This window comes from Lepisosteus platostomus, chromosome 2 (assembly GCF_059453375.1).
Source record: "Lepisosteus platostomus isolate fLepPlt1 chromosome 2, fLepPlt1.hap1, whole genome shotgun sequence".
Lineage (NCBI taxonomy): Eukaryota > Metazoa > Chordata > Actinopteri > Semionotiformes > Lepisosteidae > Lepisosteus > Lepisosteus platostomus.
In genome coordinates, this window is record NC_142612.1 from 16,839,885 (window position 1) to 16,861,219 (window position 21,335).

At 40.3% G+C, this 21,335-nt stretch overlaps 1 protein-coding gene across 13 annotated transcripts in view; it reads left to right on the top strand.

Annotated features, from left to right (window-relative positions):
* The first annotated feature begins 241 nt into the window (after nucleotides 1–241).
* slc5a3b (solute carrier family 5 member 3b) overlaps nucleotides 242–21,335 on the top strand; it is a 49,274-nt gene continuing 28,180 nt past the window's right edge. Inside the window, exons 1-4 of one of the 13 annotated variants that reach the window (XM_088601174.1) lie at nucleotides 410–803; nucleotides 3,720–3,819; nucleotides 7,739–7,863; nucleotides 11,507–20,520. In XM_088601174.1, the coding sequence (XP_088457300.1) occupies nucleotides 11,781–13,925 (2,145 nt within the window). In that variant the 5' untranslated portion in view covers nucleotides 410–803; nucleotides 3,720–3,819; nucleotides 7,739–7,863; nucleotides 11,507–11,780 and the 3' untranslated portion in view covers nucleotides 13,926–20,520. The other 12 variants (XM_088601219.1, XM_088601210.1, XR_015925691.1 and 9 more) reach the window with 12 other exon arrangements.

The window sequence follows — 21,335 nt, forward strand, 5'->3', positions numbered from 1 at the left end:
ATTGTTTTTTTTTGTCCAGAGACACACAGCAAAATGACTTTTGTAACCGATTAAAATATTTGTCGATAACGCCGGTGCCAAAATCCAAGACCAAAAACCGCTTTGTGGCACAATATGATCGTCTACACTGGCAATCAAAACATCACGTCGTCGCAAAGAGCAACGCAACACAACACAACTCCCCACTTTATACTGAATAAACGTATATTTTTTTTGTCAAACTAATGGTCAGCTGCAGTTATTGCGCGCCCTTGTATCAATCTGCAAGATTTTGGAAAGTCAATAGTGGCACATCCTCGACATGTTCCCATTTTCTACACACACGACCAATAATATTAAGACAGATCGGCGCTGTTCTGCCCAGAAGATGTGTTCAATTTTGAGCACAGTTCAGGCAGCCAGGTATATTTAATATTTAGATATGTTTTGGAAAACAAAGCGCCTCTCTTGTACCCTCTATACAGCAACTGGTGCTTCTTAGTCTTTGTCTTTGCTGCGGAGCAGATGACCTGACAGATCACGAGGACATGCACAGCCTCTTCTCCTTTAAGTGGGCGTGTCACGAGGGAAGCCAGGGGGTCCGTAGCAATAAGAGCGCGATGCTAGGAAGCCGGAGTTGAGATGCGTTCCCTTCCCACTGTTGGGCGCTTTCCGAGCAGGCAGAAGCTGGGAGGACAACGTGGGGGAAAGGCACGGGCTCGATGTAGCTGAGAAGCCTTGTTACTGATCACTTTTGTGCGTAAGCGATTGGATATTACTAAATACCAGCTAGTATTGAGTGATAGTCAAAATCAATGCAAAGGGTAAGTGAGGGCTTTCTGTGTGTGCGTGTTTAATAACCGTCTTAATTTAGGCATGTGTTAAAATAACATGGCTGTATACAGTAGAGCGATGGTAAATATTCTGCTTTCTACAGCTGTAGCTAAACCCACGTGTTTCAGAGTCTATTAACTGATAGGTTTTGAATAGAAGAAAATGACGGACAGAAGCGAAAAGTAGTTTGCAAGTACATCAAGGTGCTTTTGGATAACATCCTTTTATTTGTCTCACGGTGTATGAATGTAACTATCGATCAGTCTAATGTCGATTTCAGGGGGTTTGGGTCCCTTCTGAATTCGCAGAAAATCTTCGTTTTTGTAGACGAGACCCTTGTTTTAACTGGGGACATGTCAGTGTCGCAGAGATGATGGTTCTTTAGATGTCGGTGCGCAGTGTTACCTGAAGTGTTCTTATGCCTGCGCTACATTAGACCTTATGGACAGAAATACGCCCCTCGTGAGGAGATAAGGTGGGGGGAAAAAAAGGGACCAGGAGCCACAGCCAAGTTGTCTACCTTAGAATGAGAAGGCGCCCAGGGGAATCGCTGCCTTATTTGCACTCATGGTCGTTAGAAAATCTATAGCTTTGTGCATGCACATAACTTGAGTGCATTAATTTCCGGAACACGTCTGCTTACACCCAGCACGCCAGCAGTGTTCTGGAAGTTTCCTCAATTAGTGTTGCCTCTGATACCACATGGTATCAGACCGCTCACCTTTCCGCCGATGCTTGTACAGTAGGTGGTGATGCCCGTCCTTTTCTCTGCATTGGGGAAATCATTCAAGTATCTGTTTACAAAACCCGTTTTATACCAGGGAAACAGTCGAGGTTTTGTTTTCGCCGTAGCGTGTGTTTAGAAAACAGACGTGTGGGCTTTACTGCCCTATTATGGTTAATTGTCGTGGCAACAGCTGCAGAGCTTTCGAAATCAACAAAATGACCTTTAAATAAAGTGGATGAAATCTTGTTGTTTGGGTGAATTCCCTTCATCGTAGTGTTGGGCCCTATCTGTACCATTATAATCAAAGCTGGAAATCAAAAGGTGGCAAGTGCTGGATTTGCAGACAGACTGTTTCACCACATTAACAGCAGGACTGTCAAAAGAAAGGGGTAACGCCAGTGAAAACTGGAAGAAACAGTTATTCCTCCCATCCATAGCTGCTCTGTTTCAAAGTGGCGCATTTTCTTTGCTCGCAGACGACATGTGACGTCATGTAAGGCGAACGCTTGATTTCCTGCAGTAACTGAGACCGTGTTTCACCACGGGCGTCTTGCGTTTGAACGTATTCCAGCACGCTTTTTGCCTACATAAGGGCAAGCTCGGATAGCATTTTGAAGTCTTTGGACATTTTTCTGCTAGCCATGAATCCATAATATTCGAGTTTTGCAGGTTTAGTTTTCGTGGCGTTTTCCTGCGTTGCACAAAGGAAACCAGGTTATAGCAGAGAACAAACGGCCATTCTCACTATGTGTAGGAGATTTTTGGTGAGCTCTGTTCTCCGGTTGGTCACAGGGTGAGGGGATGTTATACTAAGGACCTTCATGTGTTGTTAGGTACTCTACCTCAGTTATTGAGTCTGCGTACCTTACATGTGCAGAGTATGGTTACTGTTGAAAAGGCAACAGGTGCACACAGTGCTTTGTGTCTTGAGAAAAGAATACAATTACAGACCCTTCAGCCCTTCGGCTGCTAGCGGTTTATTCATCCAAGGAATTTCTCTAGTGTTTTCCTGAAGGTTCCAGAGAATTGGCGTTCACTGCCCGACTTGGCAGCTTGTTCTAGACGCCTGCCATCCTTTGTGTTCATCGCCTTCTCGTAATTTCTAGCAGCGTCCATGTATTTTTAGTTTCGCTGCCGAGCATGAAGTATTCCGTGCGGCTGAATGGCAGCCCCTTGAAGGACGTAAGGAGCGTCTGTATCCAGTCCCCACCAGTGAAATGGCGCAGTTAGGATTGTGATGCAGTGCAAGCAATATATCAATAGAGACGCAAACGTGATGTGAGGGTTACCTGTTGGGACCTCCTGGATGTGCACTGTTGGCTTGGGCTGGCTGGGGTAAGAGAATGAATAATTGCATTAGATTGAGCTTTCTCATGAGCTGAGGTTAAAGGAGCAGCAGCAGTTGGGAGCTCTCCTTTTGTAATACCTTAATGGGCTAAGTGCCTTGTTTTGACAACTGTTGATGACCTGCATGTACTTACGGACTTTATTGAAGGTTCCTCATACATGATGACGCTTAAAATAGTGTAAAGTGAGGGAAGAGCAATAATCCTTGTCAATTAGTCATTTCTGACGTGCTGAAAGGGAGATAACTCCTGCTGCACAGGGGTACACCCAGGTACCTGGTGGGAGGGTTTTGCATGTAGAGAGCTCAGTTTTAAACTGGCCAGATAAAGACAAACACACTTGTGACGGCTTGACCCCTATATAAATCACTATAAAGTGGCCTTAAACCGTTCTATAGAGGAAGTGTCCTCCCAATCTGTGACCTGGTTTTTCATGTAGAAATACTCCCTGAGCTAATTATCAGATTTTGCTTCAATGAAGACATTTTTGTAAGACTGTAAGTTACAGAATTTTTCCATCTGAAATCAACAAATAATCCTATGCCTCGTTGCACAGCTAATGTTTGTTGACATAAACATTAATTGTAATATCTCTGCTAATTTCCTCTCAGCTGCTGTAGCAAGAGACTGCTCTCTGGGGTGACGTGCAGTGTTTCCTCCAAAAGGATATTCCTCCAGCATCTTCTGTTTTCTTTTGAGAGCATTCAGTAACTTTGCTGGGAGATCTTATATGACTTATGACTGGATGATATGTTTTTTTCTAGATTGGCTTTAAAAGCAAAGACGATCAAAATTTGATAACGCATCTTTTTATTTATTTATTGGAATACCAGAGCAGAAAGCCTGTCTGAAGAGAAAAAGCAACGTGTAGGTATTATAAGGCGTTACAGCTTCTTGGATGCAGTCAGGAGCCAAAGTATTCCAGCCCTTAAGGTAAGCAGCAGAATTTTTAATTTTAACATCCTCAAGGAGCCTGTTCAAGGAAGCTAAAGCAAGAGACATTCATTAATTAACTTTTGCTAACATCTGAGTGTCTGAGATGTGAACATACTGCAATTTAAGAACGTTTGGATACCTCAGTAAACACTTTATTACAATAATCAAGCCTGGAAAAAAGAAAAGCATGCAGTCTCTGCATGAGACGGAGAGACCTGACTGGATATTGGCAGTGGTGCCAAGAAAAAGACCACAACATTGCATGCTGATTAGCCCATCACTGTTTCATGCCATTAGAATCTCTCGGTGCAGAGATTAGGGACTAACTCTTGGCTCAGTGCTTTAACCCTTTTACCCAATTAGTCCTTAAGTGTTACTATACCGTAGATAATGACAGGTCTTGAATATTGGTCAATCAGAATGCAGCATTGTAGCAATCCCTTTTATGCAGTAATATGATCTGTGTTTTTGGTAATATAGCAGTGCTAATCTTTCTATTTAAAAAAAAATGTAGGTGTGTCTATTACTGAAATTGCACAACACGGCCAATCAGTTTGCAACTGTATAAACTTTGGAATTGCACACGAGGATAGATGGTTCCAGAGGTCTCTGCATCGGAATGAAGTCAAAGATAGAACAACCCATCGTTAGCGGAAAATGGGCAGCCGTGAATACTAACATTTGCTGTGTGTCATTACAAAATGTAAGCAGTTGAACAGTTTTAGTGTGTTCCAGCCAGAATTCCTGAAGTATACTTAAGGAATTAAGATTGCATTAAGTATCATTTTAATTATTTTTTTTTATTCAACCAGCCCTAATGACTTGTGCGCAGTGCTCAGTCTCTTCCAGTTTGTGGCTGAGTGCAGGGTGTGATATATGCACCAAATTCACTTAGGAGGCAACCTTTAACCTTCTGATGATGAGTAGCGATGTCACTATCTGCCTGTGTGTGTGATGTAAAACATTTACAAAATTGCTCTTTATACAGGCTCTTCTAATAATAAACAGCACATAGTCTATACAAGGAACAACACTTTCTGAAAATAGGGGTGAACTATTTTTTTCCCCCCCTTTTAGTTTCTTTTTGTTACGTGTATATTCCTTGGCAAACTACAAATACCTTTTTAAAAAAATCACTAAAATGGCTATAAGACTCTCTGAAATGTCTTGTAATAGATATTTTTAGCATGTAACTTACAAGAGTACTTTGAGCTTTTGCTTTATCACTGCTGCTTTAGAAATGTCACTGGGCTGTGCTGGAGAACCTGAAATAGTCAAATGCCAGTAAATCCTATTATACTAAATATTATTTAAGGCTTGGGAATTTGCCAAAGACTGAGGCTCTAATACTTACTAGATCTTTGCAAACATCCCTGGATCTGCATTACTTCTTTTTTTCAACCCAACTTGAACAAATATAGGCAGGAACATTGATGCACATACTGTGTATATATAGAACTAGAGCACAATCCACAATTTTGCACTAGCAGCCAGCAGCTAGATCACCCTGCAACTCACAACTGACAACCCACTGAAGCTAAGCAGGTGTGAGCCTGGTCAGTACCTGGATGGGAGACCTCCTGGGAAAAACTAAGGTTGCTGCTGGAAGAGGTGTTAGTGGGGCCAGCAGGGGAAGCTCACCCTGCGGTCCGCGTGGGTCCTAATGCCCCAGTATAGTGACGGGGACACAATACTGTAAACAGGCGCCGTCCTTTGGATGAGACGTAAAACTGAGGTCCTGACTCTCTGTGGTCATTAAAAATCCCAGGGTGTTTCTCGAAAAGAGTAGGGATGTTACCAGGGTTTCCTGGCCAAATTTCCCATTGGCCCTTACCAATCATGGCCTCCTAATAATCCCCCTCTATGAATTGGCTTCATTACTCTGCTCTCCTCCCCACTGATAGCTGATGTGTGGTGAGTGTCCTGGCGCACTATGAATTCCGTCGCATCATCCAGGTGGAGGCTGCACATGGTGGTGGAGGGGAGTCCCCATTACCTGTAAAGTGCTCTGAGTGGAGTGTCAAGAAAAGCGCTATATAAGTGTAAGCAATTATTACATAATATGAATAATAATATATAATATGTATTACTGTTAGCTCCTTGATTTAGAAACACTTTAAAAAAACTATTGCCATAGTTTGCTTATATGCAGAAGGATTCACCAACAGGATAGATTTGCGATGCTTGAAATAAGGAATAAAAATAACTTTCCTGCACCACTTGAGCTGTGCGTTGTATGTCGGATCCCATGTACTGTGGACTTCTCTGCAAAATTGATAAACCTGACAGGCGAGTGCCTTTCTGTGAGCTCCACCAGTCTGCATGCAGGGATCAGCTCTTGCACTCTATTACTGTAGGACCCTGCTGGTTATTGTAATGGCAAGAGTTTACATGAATCTAGCCTCAGGAAGCATGTCGCATGAAATCCAGGTCGCATTGGTTTAATTTTTTTAAATAACCTTTGTGGTGCAGGTGCGGCAAGCTTTAGCTGCTGAGGTGCTGAGTGATGGGTGGTTTCTGAAAAGCTTCTGCCCATCTTTGGTCGTCGTTGAGCTGTATTCTAGCTACTGAACAGGCTGGGTACCATTCATTTGTAATCTTCTATTTTATATGATGGAGCTAGAGAATACCGCTATGCAGTGGCCAGTGGTAATCTGCAATCTACTTTAGTAAGTGTAACTTGAAATAGCAAAGCCATGAAGATTCTAAGCAAAGGCGGTGTTTTTTTTTTTGCACATTTAAATCGGAAAGAGAATAGTTGCTTATTTGTTGCACCACACAGAGGCTGGTATCCTTAATGAACTGCCCTGTGTGGCTGCTGACTCTCTGGCAGTGAGTGGGTGTGTTATTACTCTGGAATGCTGCAGCCACCCAGAGGTCTTGAGAGGGATGAAAACATGTGTGCTCACACTTCCACACCTTGCAAGAAAACCAGTAAGCTACGCAGACGTCCAAGAAGAATGCATGTCTGCTAGCTATGGATGTGCCGAGCTCACAATTCTCAATAAAAATGTGTAAAAACAATAGAAATGCAATTAAAACATCCTATTTTCCGTGGCATCTGTTTTCACACGCAAAGTTTTACACCTTGGGTTGCTGATTTTGAGCAATTTTATTTTGGTCTAAAATATACATGGCAGGTTATGGTAGAAATGCACTTTTTGAAAGAATTACCTTCAAATTATACTGTAGAAAGTGACTGTTTTCTGTATAGCTTATAAATTATTAATAAACTGTTAATTTATTTTGTGCTATGCTTTCTGATATTGCAGACAGAAGTGAAATACCCAGTACCCAGCAGGTTATGTCAGTAGCAGTTTTCAAAGTCCTCCCAACCCTCCATCTGTCATAGTCCTTTTTCTGGTATTACTGATTTTTTTTTTTTTTTGTGCCCACCTGATGTTGGATTTCCAATTATGTGTTTATCTTTTGAACCCCACAATCTCACATGGGGAAGAATGAGCAAGTGAGTCCCATTCCCTTGTCCTGTCCACCTTTCTGTCTGAATTGGAGAAGAGGAGGAGAGGTGTGTTTGTCACAGTCCTCATGGCAAACGTGTGCTTCAGGGGTCACTGTATCTCTGAGGGCTGAGCAAGCCTTGGTTTTTCAAGGTGTTTCTGGAGAATTGGGGTGGTGTTTGCTTTTCTCTGCATTCCCATGCTACCTTGACAAGAACATGCGGTCAGTGGTGATGTTTTTATGTATTGCACCTAAGAAATCCCAAGAGAGGTGTGGATATTGAGTATTGGTATTGGCAGCACAGCTCTTGAATCCTGGGTTTCTTTCCAGATGGGACGTTATGTGAGGAGTTTGCATTTTCGCCATTTGTGCTTAGGGGTTGTGTTGCTCCTCCTCCCAAAGACATATGGTTTCCGTTAATTAGCATCTCAAAATTGTCTCTTCATGTGCCCTGCAGCCTCCTGGCATCCCATCCAAGGTACAGTCCTGCCCTGTGCCTTATTCTATCAGGACAGGCTCTGGATTACCCATGGGCCTTACCAGGAACAAGCAGCTTGCTGATAATGTACAGATTGATGAATGGTTAGTGGCATCCTTGTCTAAATACAAAATATACAAAGCTTTTTCTATCCTTGTCCTGCAGAGCCTCAATGTAGCAGGTTCTGTAGGTCACCCTTTGATCAATTAATAAAGATAGGGAACGGTTCCATTGTGATTCACAAATCATCCCTTTTAAATTTAAGAAATATGAGGATTTAGAACTAAATTCAAAGTACTCCTCAGCCTTCAAAGACTCAGTTATCATAATTGAACTGACTGGCTTGATTCATTTCATTCATTTAAAAATACGTGATCTAGAAGACAAATAGATTGGGGCTTTTCAGGATCAGGGTTGATTTAGATGCGTACATTAAACACATTTAACCGAGCCTACTATGAGGGCTGAGGTTGTCGAAATTTGCCTGCATGACCTATGGATATAACTGTCTTTATGAACATGAGTGTCTTAAAAAAAAAAAAATGTTTGGCTTGCAGAAAGATCAAGCAGGCTATGCATGTGGAGTGGCCCAAAGAAAGAAATATGTAAACAGCATCTGTGTGAAGAATGGCAGCTGTGTACTGCTAAAACAAACTAAGCAATTGTCTAAAATGAAGACGACGCCATAGCACGGCCTTACAATGGCAGCAGTGGGTGTCGGCTGGAGAGCGGTGTGGCTTTGAAACATGAGGATTTTGCCTGTTGCCATTAGACTCTTTCATCTGAGCCATGGCAGTCATGAAATCAAGCCTTAAATTAAAATCGGATCTGTTTTCGTTTTTTAATTGTTCCGCACTGAAGTCTCATCGGGGGCTAAGCAATAAATGAATTCTTGAAATGTTCAATTCACTGTGTTTATTTATGCATCCTGTCTCTTTTGAATTGTATTGTACAGCAACATGAGATGATTAACCATGAAAGGCACTGTGTGAAGTAGAGGGTATTGACACTTCAGCCATTTGAGCAACACGTTTCCTAGTTCACAAATACAATGGTTCAGCAGTAGGTGGGGTTTTAAAAAGGTTCATGCAGTACTGCAGTCATCTTGGTTCACATTAGGCAGAATGTGATTTGCAAACTGTCCAGGCAACAGAACACTTTCATGAAGGGAGGACAGTTGTTCCCCCTTGAAGCAATCGTAAAGGAGAAAGCAGTGTAAAAATAAACTTTTATGCACACTTTGTGGTCCCATATTTAAACCAAGTCTAATTCTCTGAATACATTACACCAAATCCCACTTTCACTTTCCATTCAGTTATCCATCCTTTTTAACAGGACTGACACTTTTGCTGTGAACCATCTGAGTGATAAATATTCTGAAGTCGGCAGCTCAGTCTGATTTTAATAGGGAGCCAGCAGACTCCTCAATATTAATGTGTAGCAGTGTTCATATTTTGTGGTATGCGAGTAAGAATTTCTTAAACACACGCCTGCACACAGAAACATGACTTGCTGTAAAGGGCTGGCAGGCATTTGGAATGGGAATTTTCCAAACAGCCATAATCCGATTAAAGAATTTTGGTTTTCATCTTGCTTTTGTGTATCCACTTGTGCTGTAGTTATCACATCTGTGATTCAACAGACATTAACTGTCCTGTTTAACATTATTGAAACATTTATGTGGGGGTTTTGACTAATAATATTATAAGCATAATAGTCCTTACATACAGTATACACATGCTGTGAAGAAATATTGCAGAATTTACTGAGATGAATGAACTGCTTTATAACCTGTCCTTATAACATTGTTGAAAAGGCTTCCTGATGCAAGTACAAATTTAAGAGGGACATTCCCTTCTCTGGCTGACATTCTAGTGACTGATGTACCACAGGTATGAAATGCACCATGGTTAGTAGACAACTGCAGAAATGCTAAAATCAGGTTTGCAAATTTAATGACTCCATTCAGTTTTGGGGCGTTTAAAGTGAATGCCATTCTATCCCTCTTTGAGTAACGGCTAATGTTGTTTTCTCTTAACAAAAATAACTTGGTGCAACTTTGCAATATGGGCCATTGTCCTTATTTTTCAAGGACGTATTCTGCAGCAGCATCTGCTGCCTTTCTCCATGTTGCAATGATACTACAGTTTAGAAATGTGAATTATTCTGTCACGGCTTGATAAAGAGCAACATCTGGTTAATTTCACTGCTGTGCAGGCAATTACAGTATATGCAAGTATAACACTACCTCCAGAAATGTCTTGCATTTCACAGAGCCTGTTCTGTCAGTCATTAGAATTAATAAGACTAACTAGTGCAGGCAGGGCTCAGAAGTGTAATGTAAATGTAGTTCTTCCCCTATGTGTAGCTGTGAATAAATGCTAAGATGGCACTATAAAGTGAGGATCACTTGTTGCCACATTGTCGTGTATTCCTTGTAGACTCCAGGGATGTAATTGATTGCTTATACTTTACCATCAGTGTTGTAAAGCTCACACATTCAAGTTTCAGGGTTAATGTTTTGTAATGGTGTTATATGTAATTGCTTTGTTTTAATTGTATGATTTAAGGAAAAGCAGCAGAAGGCCACCTTGTCATTATGCCTGAGGCTATCATGAATAATATTGCTTCTGTGCTGTCTTTTAAACATATCAGTGCAGACCAATAAAAATAATATTATTAGAATAATATTGCTTCTGTGCTGTCTTTTAAACACATCAGTGTAGACCAATAAAAAACAGAACTTTTCCACTGAAGAACTTCAGTAGCAAAAAAGAGGAAAGAAGTACTTGTTTCCTTTTTAGTATTTCTGAAATTTTGACCTTTTGCAAATAGTTTGAAAGCAACTACAGTACATATTACTATGTAGGTAGTATTTGGTGTTGATGTACCGTTTTTTATATAGGTACAGTAGGAGTTAATAGCATTTTAGATTGTCCTGGTAACTGTTTCAAATATGAGGAATTGAACTCTAAGGTTTATAAATATGGGTGCCTTTTTAAAGTCATTTATAGGCCTCCCACACCTGTATTGGGTTTTAACAGAATTCAAAGCATTGCAGATCTATTAGTCACAGTTGGAGTGGTGGTATTCTTTTAAAAGGCATCATGATAATGAACTTGCAAAACGGGTGTTGCAGTGCTGTGAGGTTAAATGCATTAACAAAATAAACAATCAATTGTGGCTGAATTGCTAGGATTTGTACAGTGCTTTTCATCCCAGTGTGCTTTTTCTCTCCTCCCCCTGGAATTGAATTAAGTGAGAGCTTTATGGAGGCCAGTTTCTTCATGCTTAAAAAGATATTTAGCCAGCACTCAGGGTTAGCACCCTTAACCATTTTGAACAATGCCATTGGACATAATAATGGTCAGTCAAATGTCTTGTTTGAAGTACCACACCTCCTCCAGAACAGAGTCTCTGGTCACCATACTGGAATTTTGGTTTGGAAATTGTAGTCCAAGGGGAAGTGTGCCACCTACTGGTCCATCAACACCACTTAGAAATCATCATAGTCTTGCATTGTGAAAGAATGAACTTTTACATTTGGATGTGTATACTACTAGCATGCTGGGTACAATAAAGCATGTTTAAAATGAACCCAAGGCTTTGTGTTTTTATTAACTGAAGGGTAAATGTAGGTTATTCTGGTGTGTTTTCATGTGTTTTGCTGGACTGACATCCTTTACCTTCTCCCCATTATACCTGAATCTAATATGGTCTTTTGTCTTTGTCTTTGCTGTCTTGCAGGAATGTAACTCTAGGCATTACTAGACCTTTCAGCTGCACCTACCCCAAAAAATTTCTGCTCTGCATCATCAAAGTAAATGGCAGTGGATAATCATTAACCAAAAATTGAATTTGACCTGACTGGGACCCTACAGTTTCCGTCTAGACAGCAAACCAAAGGACAGAGATTGAAGCAGCATTTCTTTACCCCCCAAGTTTCAGTCTACGGATTTCCTCATTCGTCCAGTAACTTAACATTTTGTTGAAATAAGTCTTTTTTATTTTATGTAAGAAAATGACCCCTTCGATGGAAACGGCAGATATTGCCATCGTGGCACTTTACTTTGTGCTGGTGCTGTGCATTGGCTTCTTCGCCATGTGGAAGTCCAACAGAAGCACGGTGAGTGGGTATTTCCTGGCTGGCCGCTCCTTGACCTGGCCTGTCATCGGGGCCTCTTTGTTTGTCAGCAACATTGGCAGCGAGCATTTCATTGGACTTGCAGGTTCCGGAGCAGCAAGTGGATTTGCAGTTGGAGCTTGGGAATTCAATGCCCTTTTGCTCCTGCAGCTCTTAGGGTGGGTCTTCATCCCGGTCTACATCCACTCTGGGGTTTTCACCATGCCTGAATACCTTTCAAAGCGGTATGGGGGGACGCGCATTAAGATCTACTTTGCGGCCCTCTCCCTGCTACTCTACATATTCACTAAGCTCTCTGTTGACCTGTATGCTGGAGCGTTGTTCATCCAGGAGTCTTTGGGATGGAACCTCTACTTGTCGGTGATTTTGCTGATCAGCATGACAGCCTTGATGACTATAACGGGGGGGCTGGTTGCTGTGATTTATACCGATACCTTGCAGGCTTTGCTCATGATTGTGGGTGCCCTCACCCTTATGGTCATTAGTCTCATTAAGGTGGGGGGTTTAGAGGGAGTCCGAGAGAAGTACATGCAAGCTGTTCCCAATGTCACTGCAATTCTAGCTGCTTATAATTTTACTAACACCAACACTTGCCATATCTACCCAAAGCCCCAGTCACTTAAGATTCTGCGGGACCCCACTGATGAAGATATCCCTTGGCCTGGCTTCCTTCTGGGTCAAACCCCTGCTTCAATCTGGTACTGGTGTGCTGACCAAGTCATTGTCCAAAGGGTGCTGGCCGCAAAAAACATTGTGCATGCCAAGGGGTCTACACTAATGGCCGGCTTCCTCAAGATCCTTCCCATGTTTATCATTGTGATTCCAGGGATGATTTCCAGAATCCTCTATGCAGATGAGATTGTCTGCATTAATCCTGAGCACTGCATGCAGGTGTGTGGTAGTCAGGCAGGCTGTTCCAATATTGCCTACCCACGCCTGGTGATGAACATCTTACCTGTTGGCCTCAGAGGTCTGATGATGGCAGTAATGATTGCCGCCCTAATGAGCGATTTGGATTCCATTTTCAACAGTGCCAGCACCATTTTCACACTGGACATCTATAAGACAATAAGGAAGTGTCCTTCATCCAGAGAACTGATGATTATTGGTCGACTCTTTGTGGTGTTCATGGTGGCCATCAGCATAGCGTGGGTCCCTGTGATTGTGGAGATGCAAGGTGGACAGATGTACCTGTACATTCAGGAAGTAGCTGACTACTTGACACCCCCTATCGCAGCTCTTTTCCTGTTGGGGATCTTTTGGAAGCGCTGCAATGAGACTGGTGCATTCTATGGAGGGATGACTGGCTTTATCCTGGGGACAACCCGTCTGATCTTGGCATTCATTTACAAAGAACCACCCTGCGATCAGCCAGACAACAGACCTGCCTTCATCAAAGATGTCCATTACATGTACGTGGCAGCTTCTCTCTTCTGGATCTCCGGGATTGTGGCTGTAGTGGTCAGTCTCTGCACAGAGCCTCCCACGAAGGAGCAGGTCTTCACCACGACTATCTGGGGTGTCCGTATCAAAGAGCTGCAACGGGCCCGGCTCAAAGAAGAATCCTACAAGCTTACGGGCAAGCGCCCCATTGACTGCAATGGGAGCACCGACCACAAAGAGGTGCCCGTTGACCTGCACAAAGATAAGCAGATCGACGGGGCTGATGTCAAGCTACTGGTCAAAGTAGATTCTCCCATCACTGACTGTGTGGCCTCCAGCCCGTCTGATATCCAAACGCCTGTGGAGCATTATGGGAATGGTGAGGCCAGCCTGGTGGCCAAGAGTAACGAAGAGGCTGGGGAGAACACAAGTAGCAGCACATGCTGGAAGGTGATCAACTGGTTCTGTGGGCTCAAAGGCCAGTCTGGTAAGACAACAACCCCCATAGATTCAGAGGAGGATGAGGCGCACATCCTGGAAATTCTTTATGAACCCCCCAAAGTCAGAATCATACTGAACTTGGGTCTTTGTGTTGTGTGCTCTCTGGGAATATTTATGTTCATTTACTTTTCTTTGTAGTCCCTGTGTCTTTGGTCCTAAGTCTTTAAAACTTTAAAGATTTGTCTTGATAAACTCTTCAGGGTCTGTAATATTTACAGTGTATTTTCTTAAGCATAACTCAAAACATTGCAGCTAGAAGGTATTTCCAAGTGTGCACTGCTGTCATCAGAATAAGTTGAAGTGAAAATGGGTTATGTCCTGCTTCTTCGGTAAGAAGAGGGGGGTTTGAATTAAGTGTTCCAGGTGATTTATATGTACAGAATACACAAAAAATGTTCAGACTTGTAAAGGGGGTTGGCAATTTCTTTCGCTCTAAATCTCAGTACCTTGAATTACCTACATTGGTTATCAAACGTGTTACCCCCTTCAATTTTTTTCATGATGATACAGAATTATAATGTATTTAAGTGGGATCTTTTGTTATTGATCAACGCAAAACGCTATAATGTCAAAGTGAAAACAAAATTCAACAGGTCCTCCTAAATTATACATTAAAACAAACTAATTGATTGAATAAGTATTCACCCTCCTTGAGTCGATATTTGGTACAGGCGCCTTCGGCAGAAATTACAGCCATGCATCTTCTTTATACTGGAGTCAAAATTTGATGTGATTTTTATTTGTCAGCAATGTCTTTCATTTTGCTACTCTGCCACGAAGCCCAGATTTGTAAAGCACCCAGGCAATTGTTGTCTTATGCACAGTTTCTCCCATCTCAGCCATGGAAGACTGTAATTCCTTTATGATGTCATCTTCCTCTTGGTGGCTTTCCTGACTAGTGCCCTTTTCACCCGGATACCTAATGTCTTTATAATACACATTACTGTGCTTTGGGGGATATTCAAGGGCTTGGAGTTTTTTTGGGAATAAATCCATTCCAGGGTTTCTTTGAATGTTCCTTGAATTCCATGTCTTCATGCTGTAGTTATTGTTGGGAGCTGTACTAATCAAATGTGGGACCTCCCAGAGATACGCATGTTGTAACTCATGTGAAACACCTTAATTGCACACATGTGGACTCAAATCTGTTTATTTTCTGTTTTATATTTAATTTAAGAGGATCTGAAGAATGTTGTTTCCACTTTGAAATTAAAGAGTGTATTGTGACTATTAGCAGTAAGGAAATCCCAGTTAAATACATTATGATTCCATATTATAACACAATAAAGCATTAAGGTCCCTGAGTGATTGTATACACACATATTGCAGTGGAAGTAAAGACAGAAATTCTTATTAATTTATTGCACTTGATTGGCAACTGTAAGAAGTAGAAAAGATCTGCCTTATTAAATGTACTCATTGTTGGGCTGTTAGTTTACCTTTTCCAGTAGTTCTGTCCTGCTTTTGTCTGTGAATGTCTCTGTATTACAGTGTTTTAGGAACCATTTTCTTCTTTAATGACTGTAAATTATTGTTTTACAATGAAATTCATTTAGGTTTTGTTCAGTTATGCATCTTCAGCAATATAGTATGATGTGGAGTTTTGTCTGATATAGTAGGTAACCTGTAAGATAAAACAAATGTTTCCAAGTATGTGTCTTAGAACATTCATAAAGTTGTCCCAGTTTTAGTGGAATAATTTAGCATCAATCATTACCAGAAGCAACACTTTCTCAACATGCTGTTTGTACTACGATCTGAATACCAAAAGTAGCCTTTAATATTGCAGGGATAGTACTACACTCCAAAGATAATTTGACACTAACCTGCACAGAGCTCTGGGAGAAAATGGGGTAGTCCATTTCCTCCAGGGCTGTTACTGTGGTAAAGTCCTATAGGCTGTCATCTGCACAACAGATCTGCATATGAGCTTTTCCAGAGTAAATTTTGTGCTTTTTTTTCTTTTGCAACATTTTTGAAGCAGCATATATTCATTTTGTTCCCTCAAATGTACTTAAAGGTAGCTAAAAACCTGACACAATAGTTTTGTGTTGCATATATCCCTTCTCTGTTACTGTGTTTGATACAGTACCTACAATTAAGGATGTCTTGGGTTTTAAATTCAAATTAATATTCCAGTACAAATATATTCAAAGTACAATGTTAATCCAGTCAGTTGTTTTTGATGACGAAACGGAGCTATGAGGCAAGTTCTTTTAATGAGAACACCCACTCATGTTTATCTGTTATTGTGCGTAACCCAACAAAAGACTTGATTGTTTTCCATTGGTCTTTTGAGTATCAGTAGAGTTTTTTACTAAAACTGTAAAAAGGTCCTGAAGGAAAGAAAGATTTAAGCTGAATTAATTTTATTTTACAATGTTTTATCTTTATTTTTCCTTTGAGACATTTTTCTAAAGGTACATGCTTTTGCCAGTTACATTAAAAATTTAATTTAAAAATAGTTTTCCTTGGCAAAAGACAGATTTCTTAAAAGCAAACAACAAAATGGAAATTAACCACTTGCTTACATTATGTGCTCACAAGTAATATAGATTATAGTTTTTTCGTCATCATTATTATGATTGTTATTGTTATTGTTACTATTATTGTGGCCATTGTGACAGTACAACAAGGGCAAGTTTTGGGGGAAAAAAATTTGAAAGTGTTTTTTAAAGAAATCGCATAATAAAGCTTGTGCTTTGATTGGGATGTCCCACATTTGTTGCTGTGCAAATGGTTTTAGTTCTTCCAGGAGAAGAATTTCAGAGCTGTGAACCTCTGTTGACGTGGTTGTATTTATTTTGCTGGGATTAAATCAGAAGAGGATGTTAGGATTGAAACACTGTGTAGAGTTGCATCGTTGTGTCTTGTACTAGTCTAGACGTTGTGCTCCATTAGTGATCTTCTGGTATGTCACAGAATTCATGTCAAAGTCCACCTGAAGTGATCTGTTCTGGCAGAACAGTTCTAAAAAAGACTAATGAGGACAGGTTTAGTCTACATTGTGAAGGCAGGGGAAATTCTTTTTTTTGTCTTAGGGGAATTTATAGCTGCTGATATTTTAGTACTAATTATGACTGAGGTTAATTGTTGAAGGGCTCTTTAATTCCCTTCAGAAAAGCACAAAGCAAAAGAAAACTTCCACTGTTTTAGGTTATCATTGGATCATGTTTGCTTACAGAAATTCAGAGCAATTTGTTTAGGAGGGTGTTGTCTAGGATATACAGTAGATGGCCACCAATATCCACTATTTTTTTCTTCTTCCCTGCTTTCAACAGTTTTTTGCATATTGGCGTATTTGTGTAGATCCATTTGGTCAAAAGTATTATGGATCTGACTGGAAGCCTGAACACATGTACAAGCAAGCATCTCTTCTAAAAAATAATGCACAACAAAGACCACAGTGGGAGAAACTAGCAGGTTTATTTGCACTTTTGACTGGCCCTCCTAATGTGAAGAACAGTGCCATGCTTCAGACAGAGTGCAGGCCGGAGCGTAAAAGAGACCTCAGATGTAAAAGACTGGATTCATGCACTTCCAATAAGAGGGTTTACATTACACCCTTTCCCCCAGGATTCCTTCATTTACAAAATTCATTTTTTGCCTGTCTTCCAAACTTTGTGAACAAACTGTTGAAGTTGGAAGAGAACCAACTAGGAGGTTTAAAACGTAATCCTGCAGACATTGTAGATGTGTATAAAGTGACCTCAATTCAGATCATGTTTGTTCATGCATATATATTTAAGTTCCGTTGTGCACTTGTTTTTAAAACGTACCTGGTTACTGGAATGACCAGTCAGGCAATTGTGTACTTTAAGAAATGTTAGTCTGACTGAGGTCATATCTATTCATCTTTAATCTTCATAGATCACAGCTAAATTAAAACTGTTGATAAATCAACAGTTCTGATATGAAATGTAACAGAAATTATTTTAAAAACTTGTTCTGCTTGATTCATTAAGAGAATATCTGTAAAAAGAAGAGTAATTACAAAGCTTTTAATATTTAGTGCCTTGTACTTTAAAACACTGAAAATCATAGAATTCAATACGGTTTTCTTGGTCCATTAATTATTTATCACAGTAGTAGTTGGGAAAAGAACACGCAGCTTGTTTAGGTTTTGATTTTTATGCCGTTCATAATGGTATGAAGTGTAATATTTCTTCCACGTCTTGTTCAAAAGACTTTGATAAAAAACAAACATGTTTGACATTCCTTTTTAAAAATACCTATATATTTATGTGTTTCTGTTTCTCCTGTTTTAGACCTCTTTTTGTTCAGTAACTGATTCAGTTTGAAAATTGGCAGAAACTGATTGAATTGGAATGCTTGTATTCAAGGGTAATTAAAACCAAAAGTGTCTTATGAAACAGGAGAAGACATTAAACAAAATCAAAAGGCAGGATGTGCCAACAGGAAGTCAGGCTGGTTTCCTTCTTCTATCTTCTGGTAGGAGCGAAGGAGGAAAAACAATGTGAAACACATTGAGTAAATCCCATCTATTTACTTTGATTCAGTTCATTTTATGAATTGTGCACCGTTGGGCCAACAGCTTTTAAATCAAATTGAGAAAATTAAATTTCTCTAAGATGTCTCGCAAAAGCCGCCGAGCCAGAATACCTTGTCTGTGCGAGGTCAGAGCAGTAGTGCAGAGCGGCTGGTCAGCGCCGTTTCTCCTCTGTCCTCCCCTGTACACACCTGTGAAGGCCGTGCTGTTCATCACTCTTCACTTTTCAGCACTGACCTCGACTCGTACTCTTACGCTACTGAGCAGAAATCATGCTAATTTCTTTCATCCTGTATTAAAATGACTTCTAACCTTCCACCAATACCTGGTATGGGAAAGTATGCGCCTTGTGTTAGGGTCACAGAGCACAGAGTTGTTTGTCCTGTGTTCTGAGGAATTAGCATGCATGTATTTCTGCATTATCCTCAGGCAAGTGTATTGTGGGTGACAGTGGTGTGGCTCCTTGCAAACTCCGAATGCACAATCACTTTTAGAGAGAATGCTGGGATTTTACCGTTCTATCCCGATAATATGTCATAGACTTTAAATACAGTATTTTTATATTGTGGGTTCCAGATGGCTTTGATTTCAGTGTAGACTTTTCCCATTGATACATTCTCTGGCTGAGCCCCTTCAGATTGCATAGTTTCAGGGCAGTGGAATCCAGTGCTCCTTTCAGATATGCCGACTGTTCCTGTTTCCACGTACATTGGGAGAAGAATGGGTTCACACCTGCTGATCTGCTCATTCGATGAGGCTAAAAATGCTTGTATGCTTATGGTACAGGTGGTTTGGAGACGGCTGACCAATGTTCACTGCAATAAAGCTATTTGGGCTCAAACTGTACTGAGGACTGTTACATCTAGTTGAATTGATTCCTTGACTACTGTTCAATAAAACCCCCATTAATAAATGCTGCTGGTCTTATCAATGCAGTCTTAGCTGTTTCCCAAGATTTCTAAGCAGTATTATTGTAATTCAAAGAGTTCTTTTTGAAAATGAGGGGTGAGTTTAGTTCGGGGGTTTAATATAATGCAAATCAGATGATGAATAGTGTATTTATTTTGGGTTGTTCCTTCAGAGGCGATTAAACATGAGCTGATGGTGAAGAAATTGTAGATTGTACACTTGGAAACTTTATTTTTTTGTCCTGCTATTTACTGATGTTCTGTCTACTGTGTTGATTTTTTTTATGTTAGTGTAAAAACTTTTGCTTACCGGTTGTCCTGAAGTGTAATGAAACAAACAACTTTTACAAAATTCTCACTCTCCAGTTGTTGTTTGCTGTGCAGTGCTTGAAAAACGTAGGGCTTTGCTGTGAATTGCCGATGACCGAAGCCTTAGTCAAAGCATTATCAGTTCTGTACCATCAATGGAACTCTTTAACTATCCTGATAAGTAGAATAAGAATGGATTACACTGCCCACTTTAAGATCTTGAATTACAAGATTTAAAAACTTTGCAGACACAGATATTGGTCAGCAGAAAGCTGCCACCACTATTTAAAGCACGCAATTTTAAAACATCAATTTCAAAATATATCCCCCTGAACCGTATTGTTACGTCCTCAGTGTGATTGCAAAGACAATGTATTACCGGGCGGTCTCTATTAGTGTTATTAAGATGGTTTTGGGTGTACAGCAACTGGTCATGGTTCCTGAACGTGAACATGAAATGAGAGCCCTTTCCATTACACTGCTCTTTTCACTCTTGAAAGAACTATACTAATACTGAAATTCCTAAACGTTATAAACTTCTGAATAAATGATAATAAATATCTGTTTCAACTGTTGTTTTTCCAGTCTTAGTGCTTCAGTCATTTGGCTTCAGTTCTGGTGAGTTGAACGAAATGATAACCAACAAAATGTGGCTTTACTAATGTTTTGAGAGACCTGGACTCTTTCCACCCATTCAGTTCTTGCTAAATTCTGTCTTTGTGGCAGCACAAATTTTTTAATTGCTTTTTGTGAAAGAAAAATAAGTAAAAAGTTGTTTTTGACTTTTAAATGGGCCAAAAGTAAAAGATGACTTGGCCTTTTTTTGTCTTTAAAAATTTACTACATAATGTAGTTTATAGGGAAGCATCAAACAGAGAATTTTGTAAAAGTAAAGACTTCTGAAACTTTATTTTCCTTTTTGACTGCGAATACATTGTAGTTTTACCAGTTTTATTTTTTTCTAAGATTTGTCAAATATAAATAAATGTCCAAAATAAAAACAAAAGATGTCTGTGTGTGTGTTTTTTGTCCACATGTTTTGGGTGTATTTCAGTAAATAGCAGCTTTTATCTCAAAACTCCCTTGGAAAAAATCCATAGAACTCTTGTCCTGAAGTTGAACTGAGAGACCCACCAGATGAGGTGAATTCCAAAACGGAAGTTGGTACTGTGTTTTCCATTCCGTGTTTTAGGAGTTGATTGGAATTGGGACATACAGGCTTTAGAACCACTGCTGTAAGTCAGGCCTACTCCGCTTGCAGCCTGCCCTCAACTACGAGTACAGACTTTTTCTACACCCTTGTTTATTTAATTGATAATGAGAAGTACCAACAGAGCAATTGATGTGTTGCAGGAAGATACTTGACCGCAGTTGGCCTACTTCTAGGCCAGCTGACACATGCAGTAGTTTTCTGTGACATGCAGTTTTGCTCGGATTCAGAAGTGCGTTCAGGATATGGGGATCTATTCACCACTGACAGGGGGTGTTATGTACTATATAGTACAGGAGTGACCTTTCCGGTTCTTTCAAATGCCTGTTGAGTTAATGTAACCATGAACAGTGCCTATCCAGGCTGTGGTGCATGGCTGTTTGAAGAATGTCACGTTACAAATGTTCTGAGTTGTTCTGCCCATTGACTTTATTTTATTTAGGTCAATAAAGTGCACGTAGAGGAAAACTATGTGCTTCAACTACTCTACAAGTAGGCCAAATGTGGTTGAACATCCTTACCTTCTGAGGTCTGCTGAGATCAAGCTGTAATGTAAGGTGGTGAAATTCCATTCATTCCACACAACCGATGTAACCTGCATGCTGAAATAC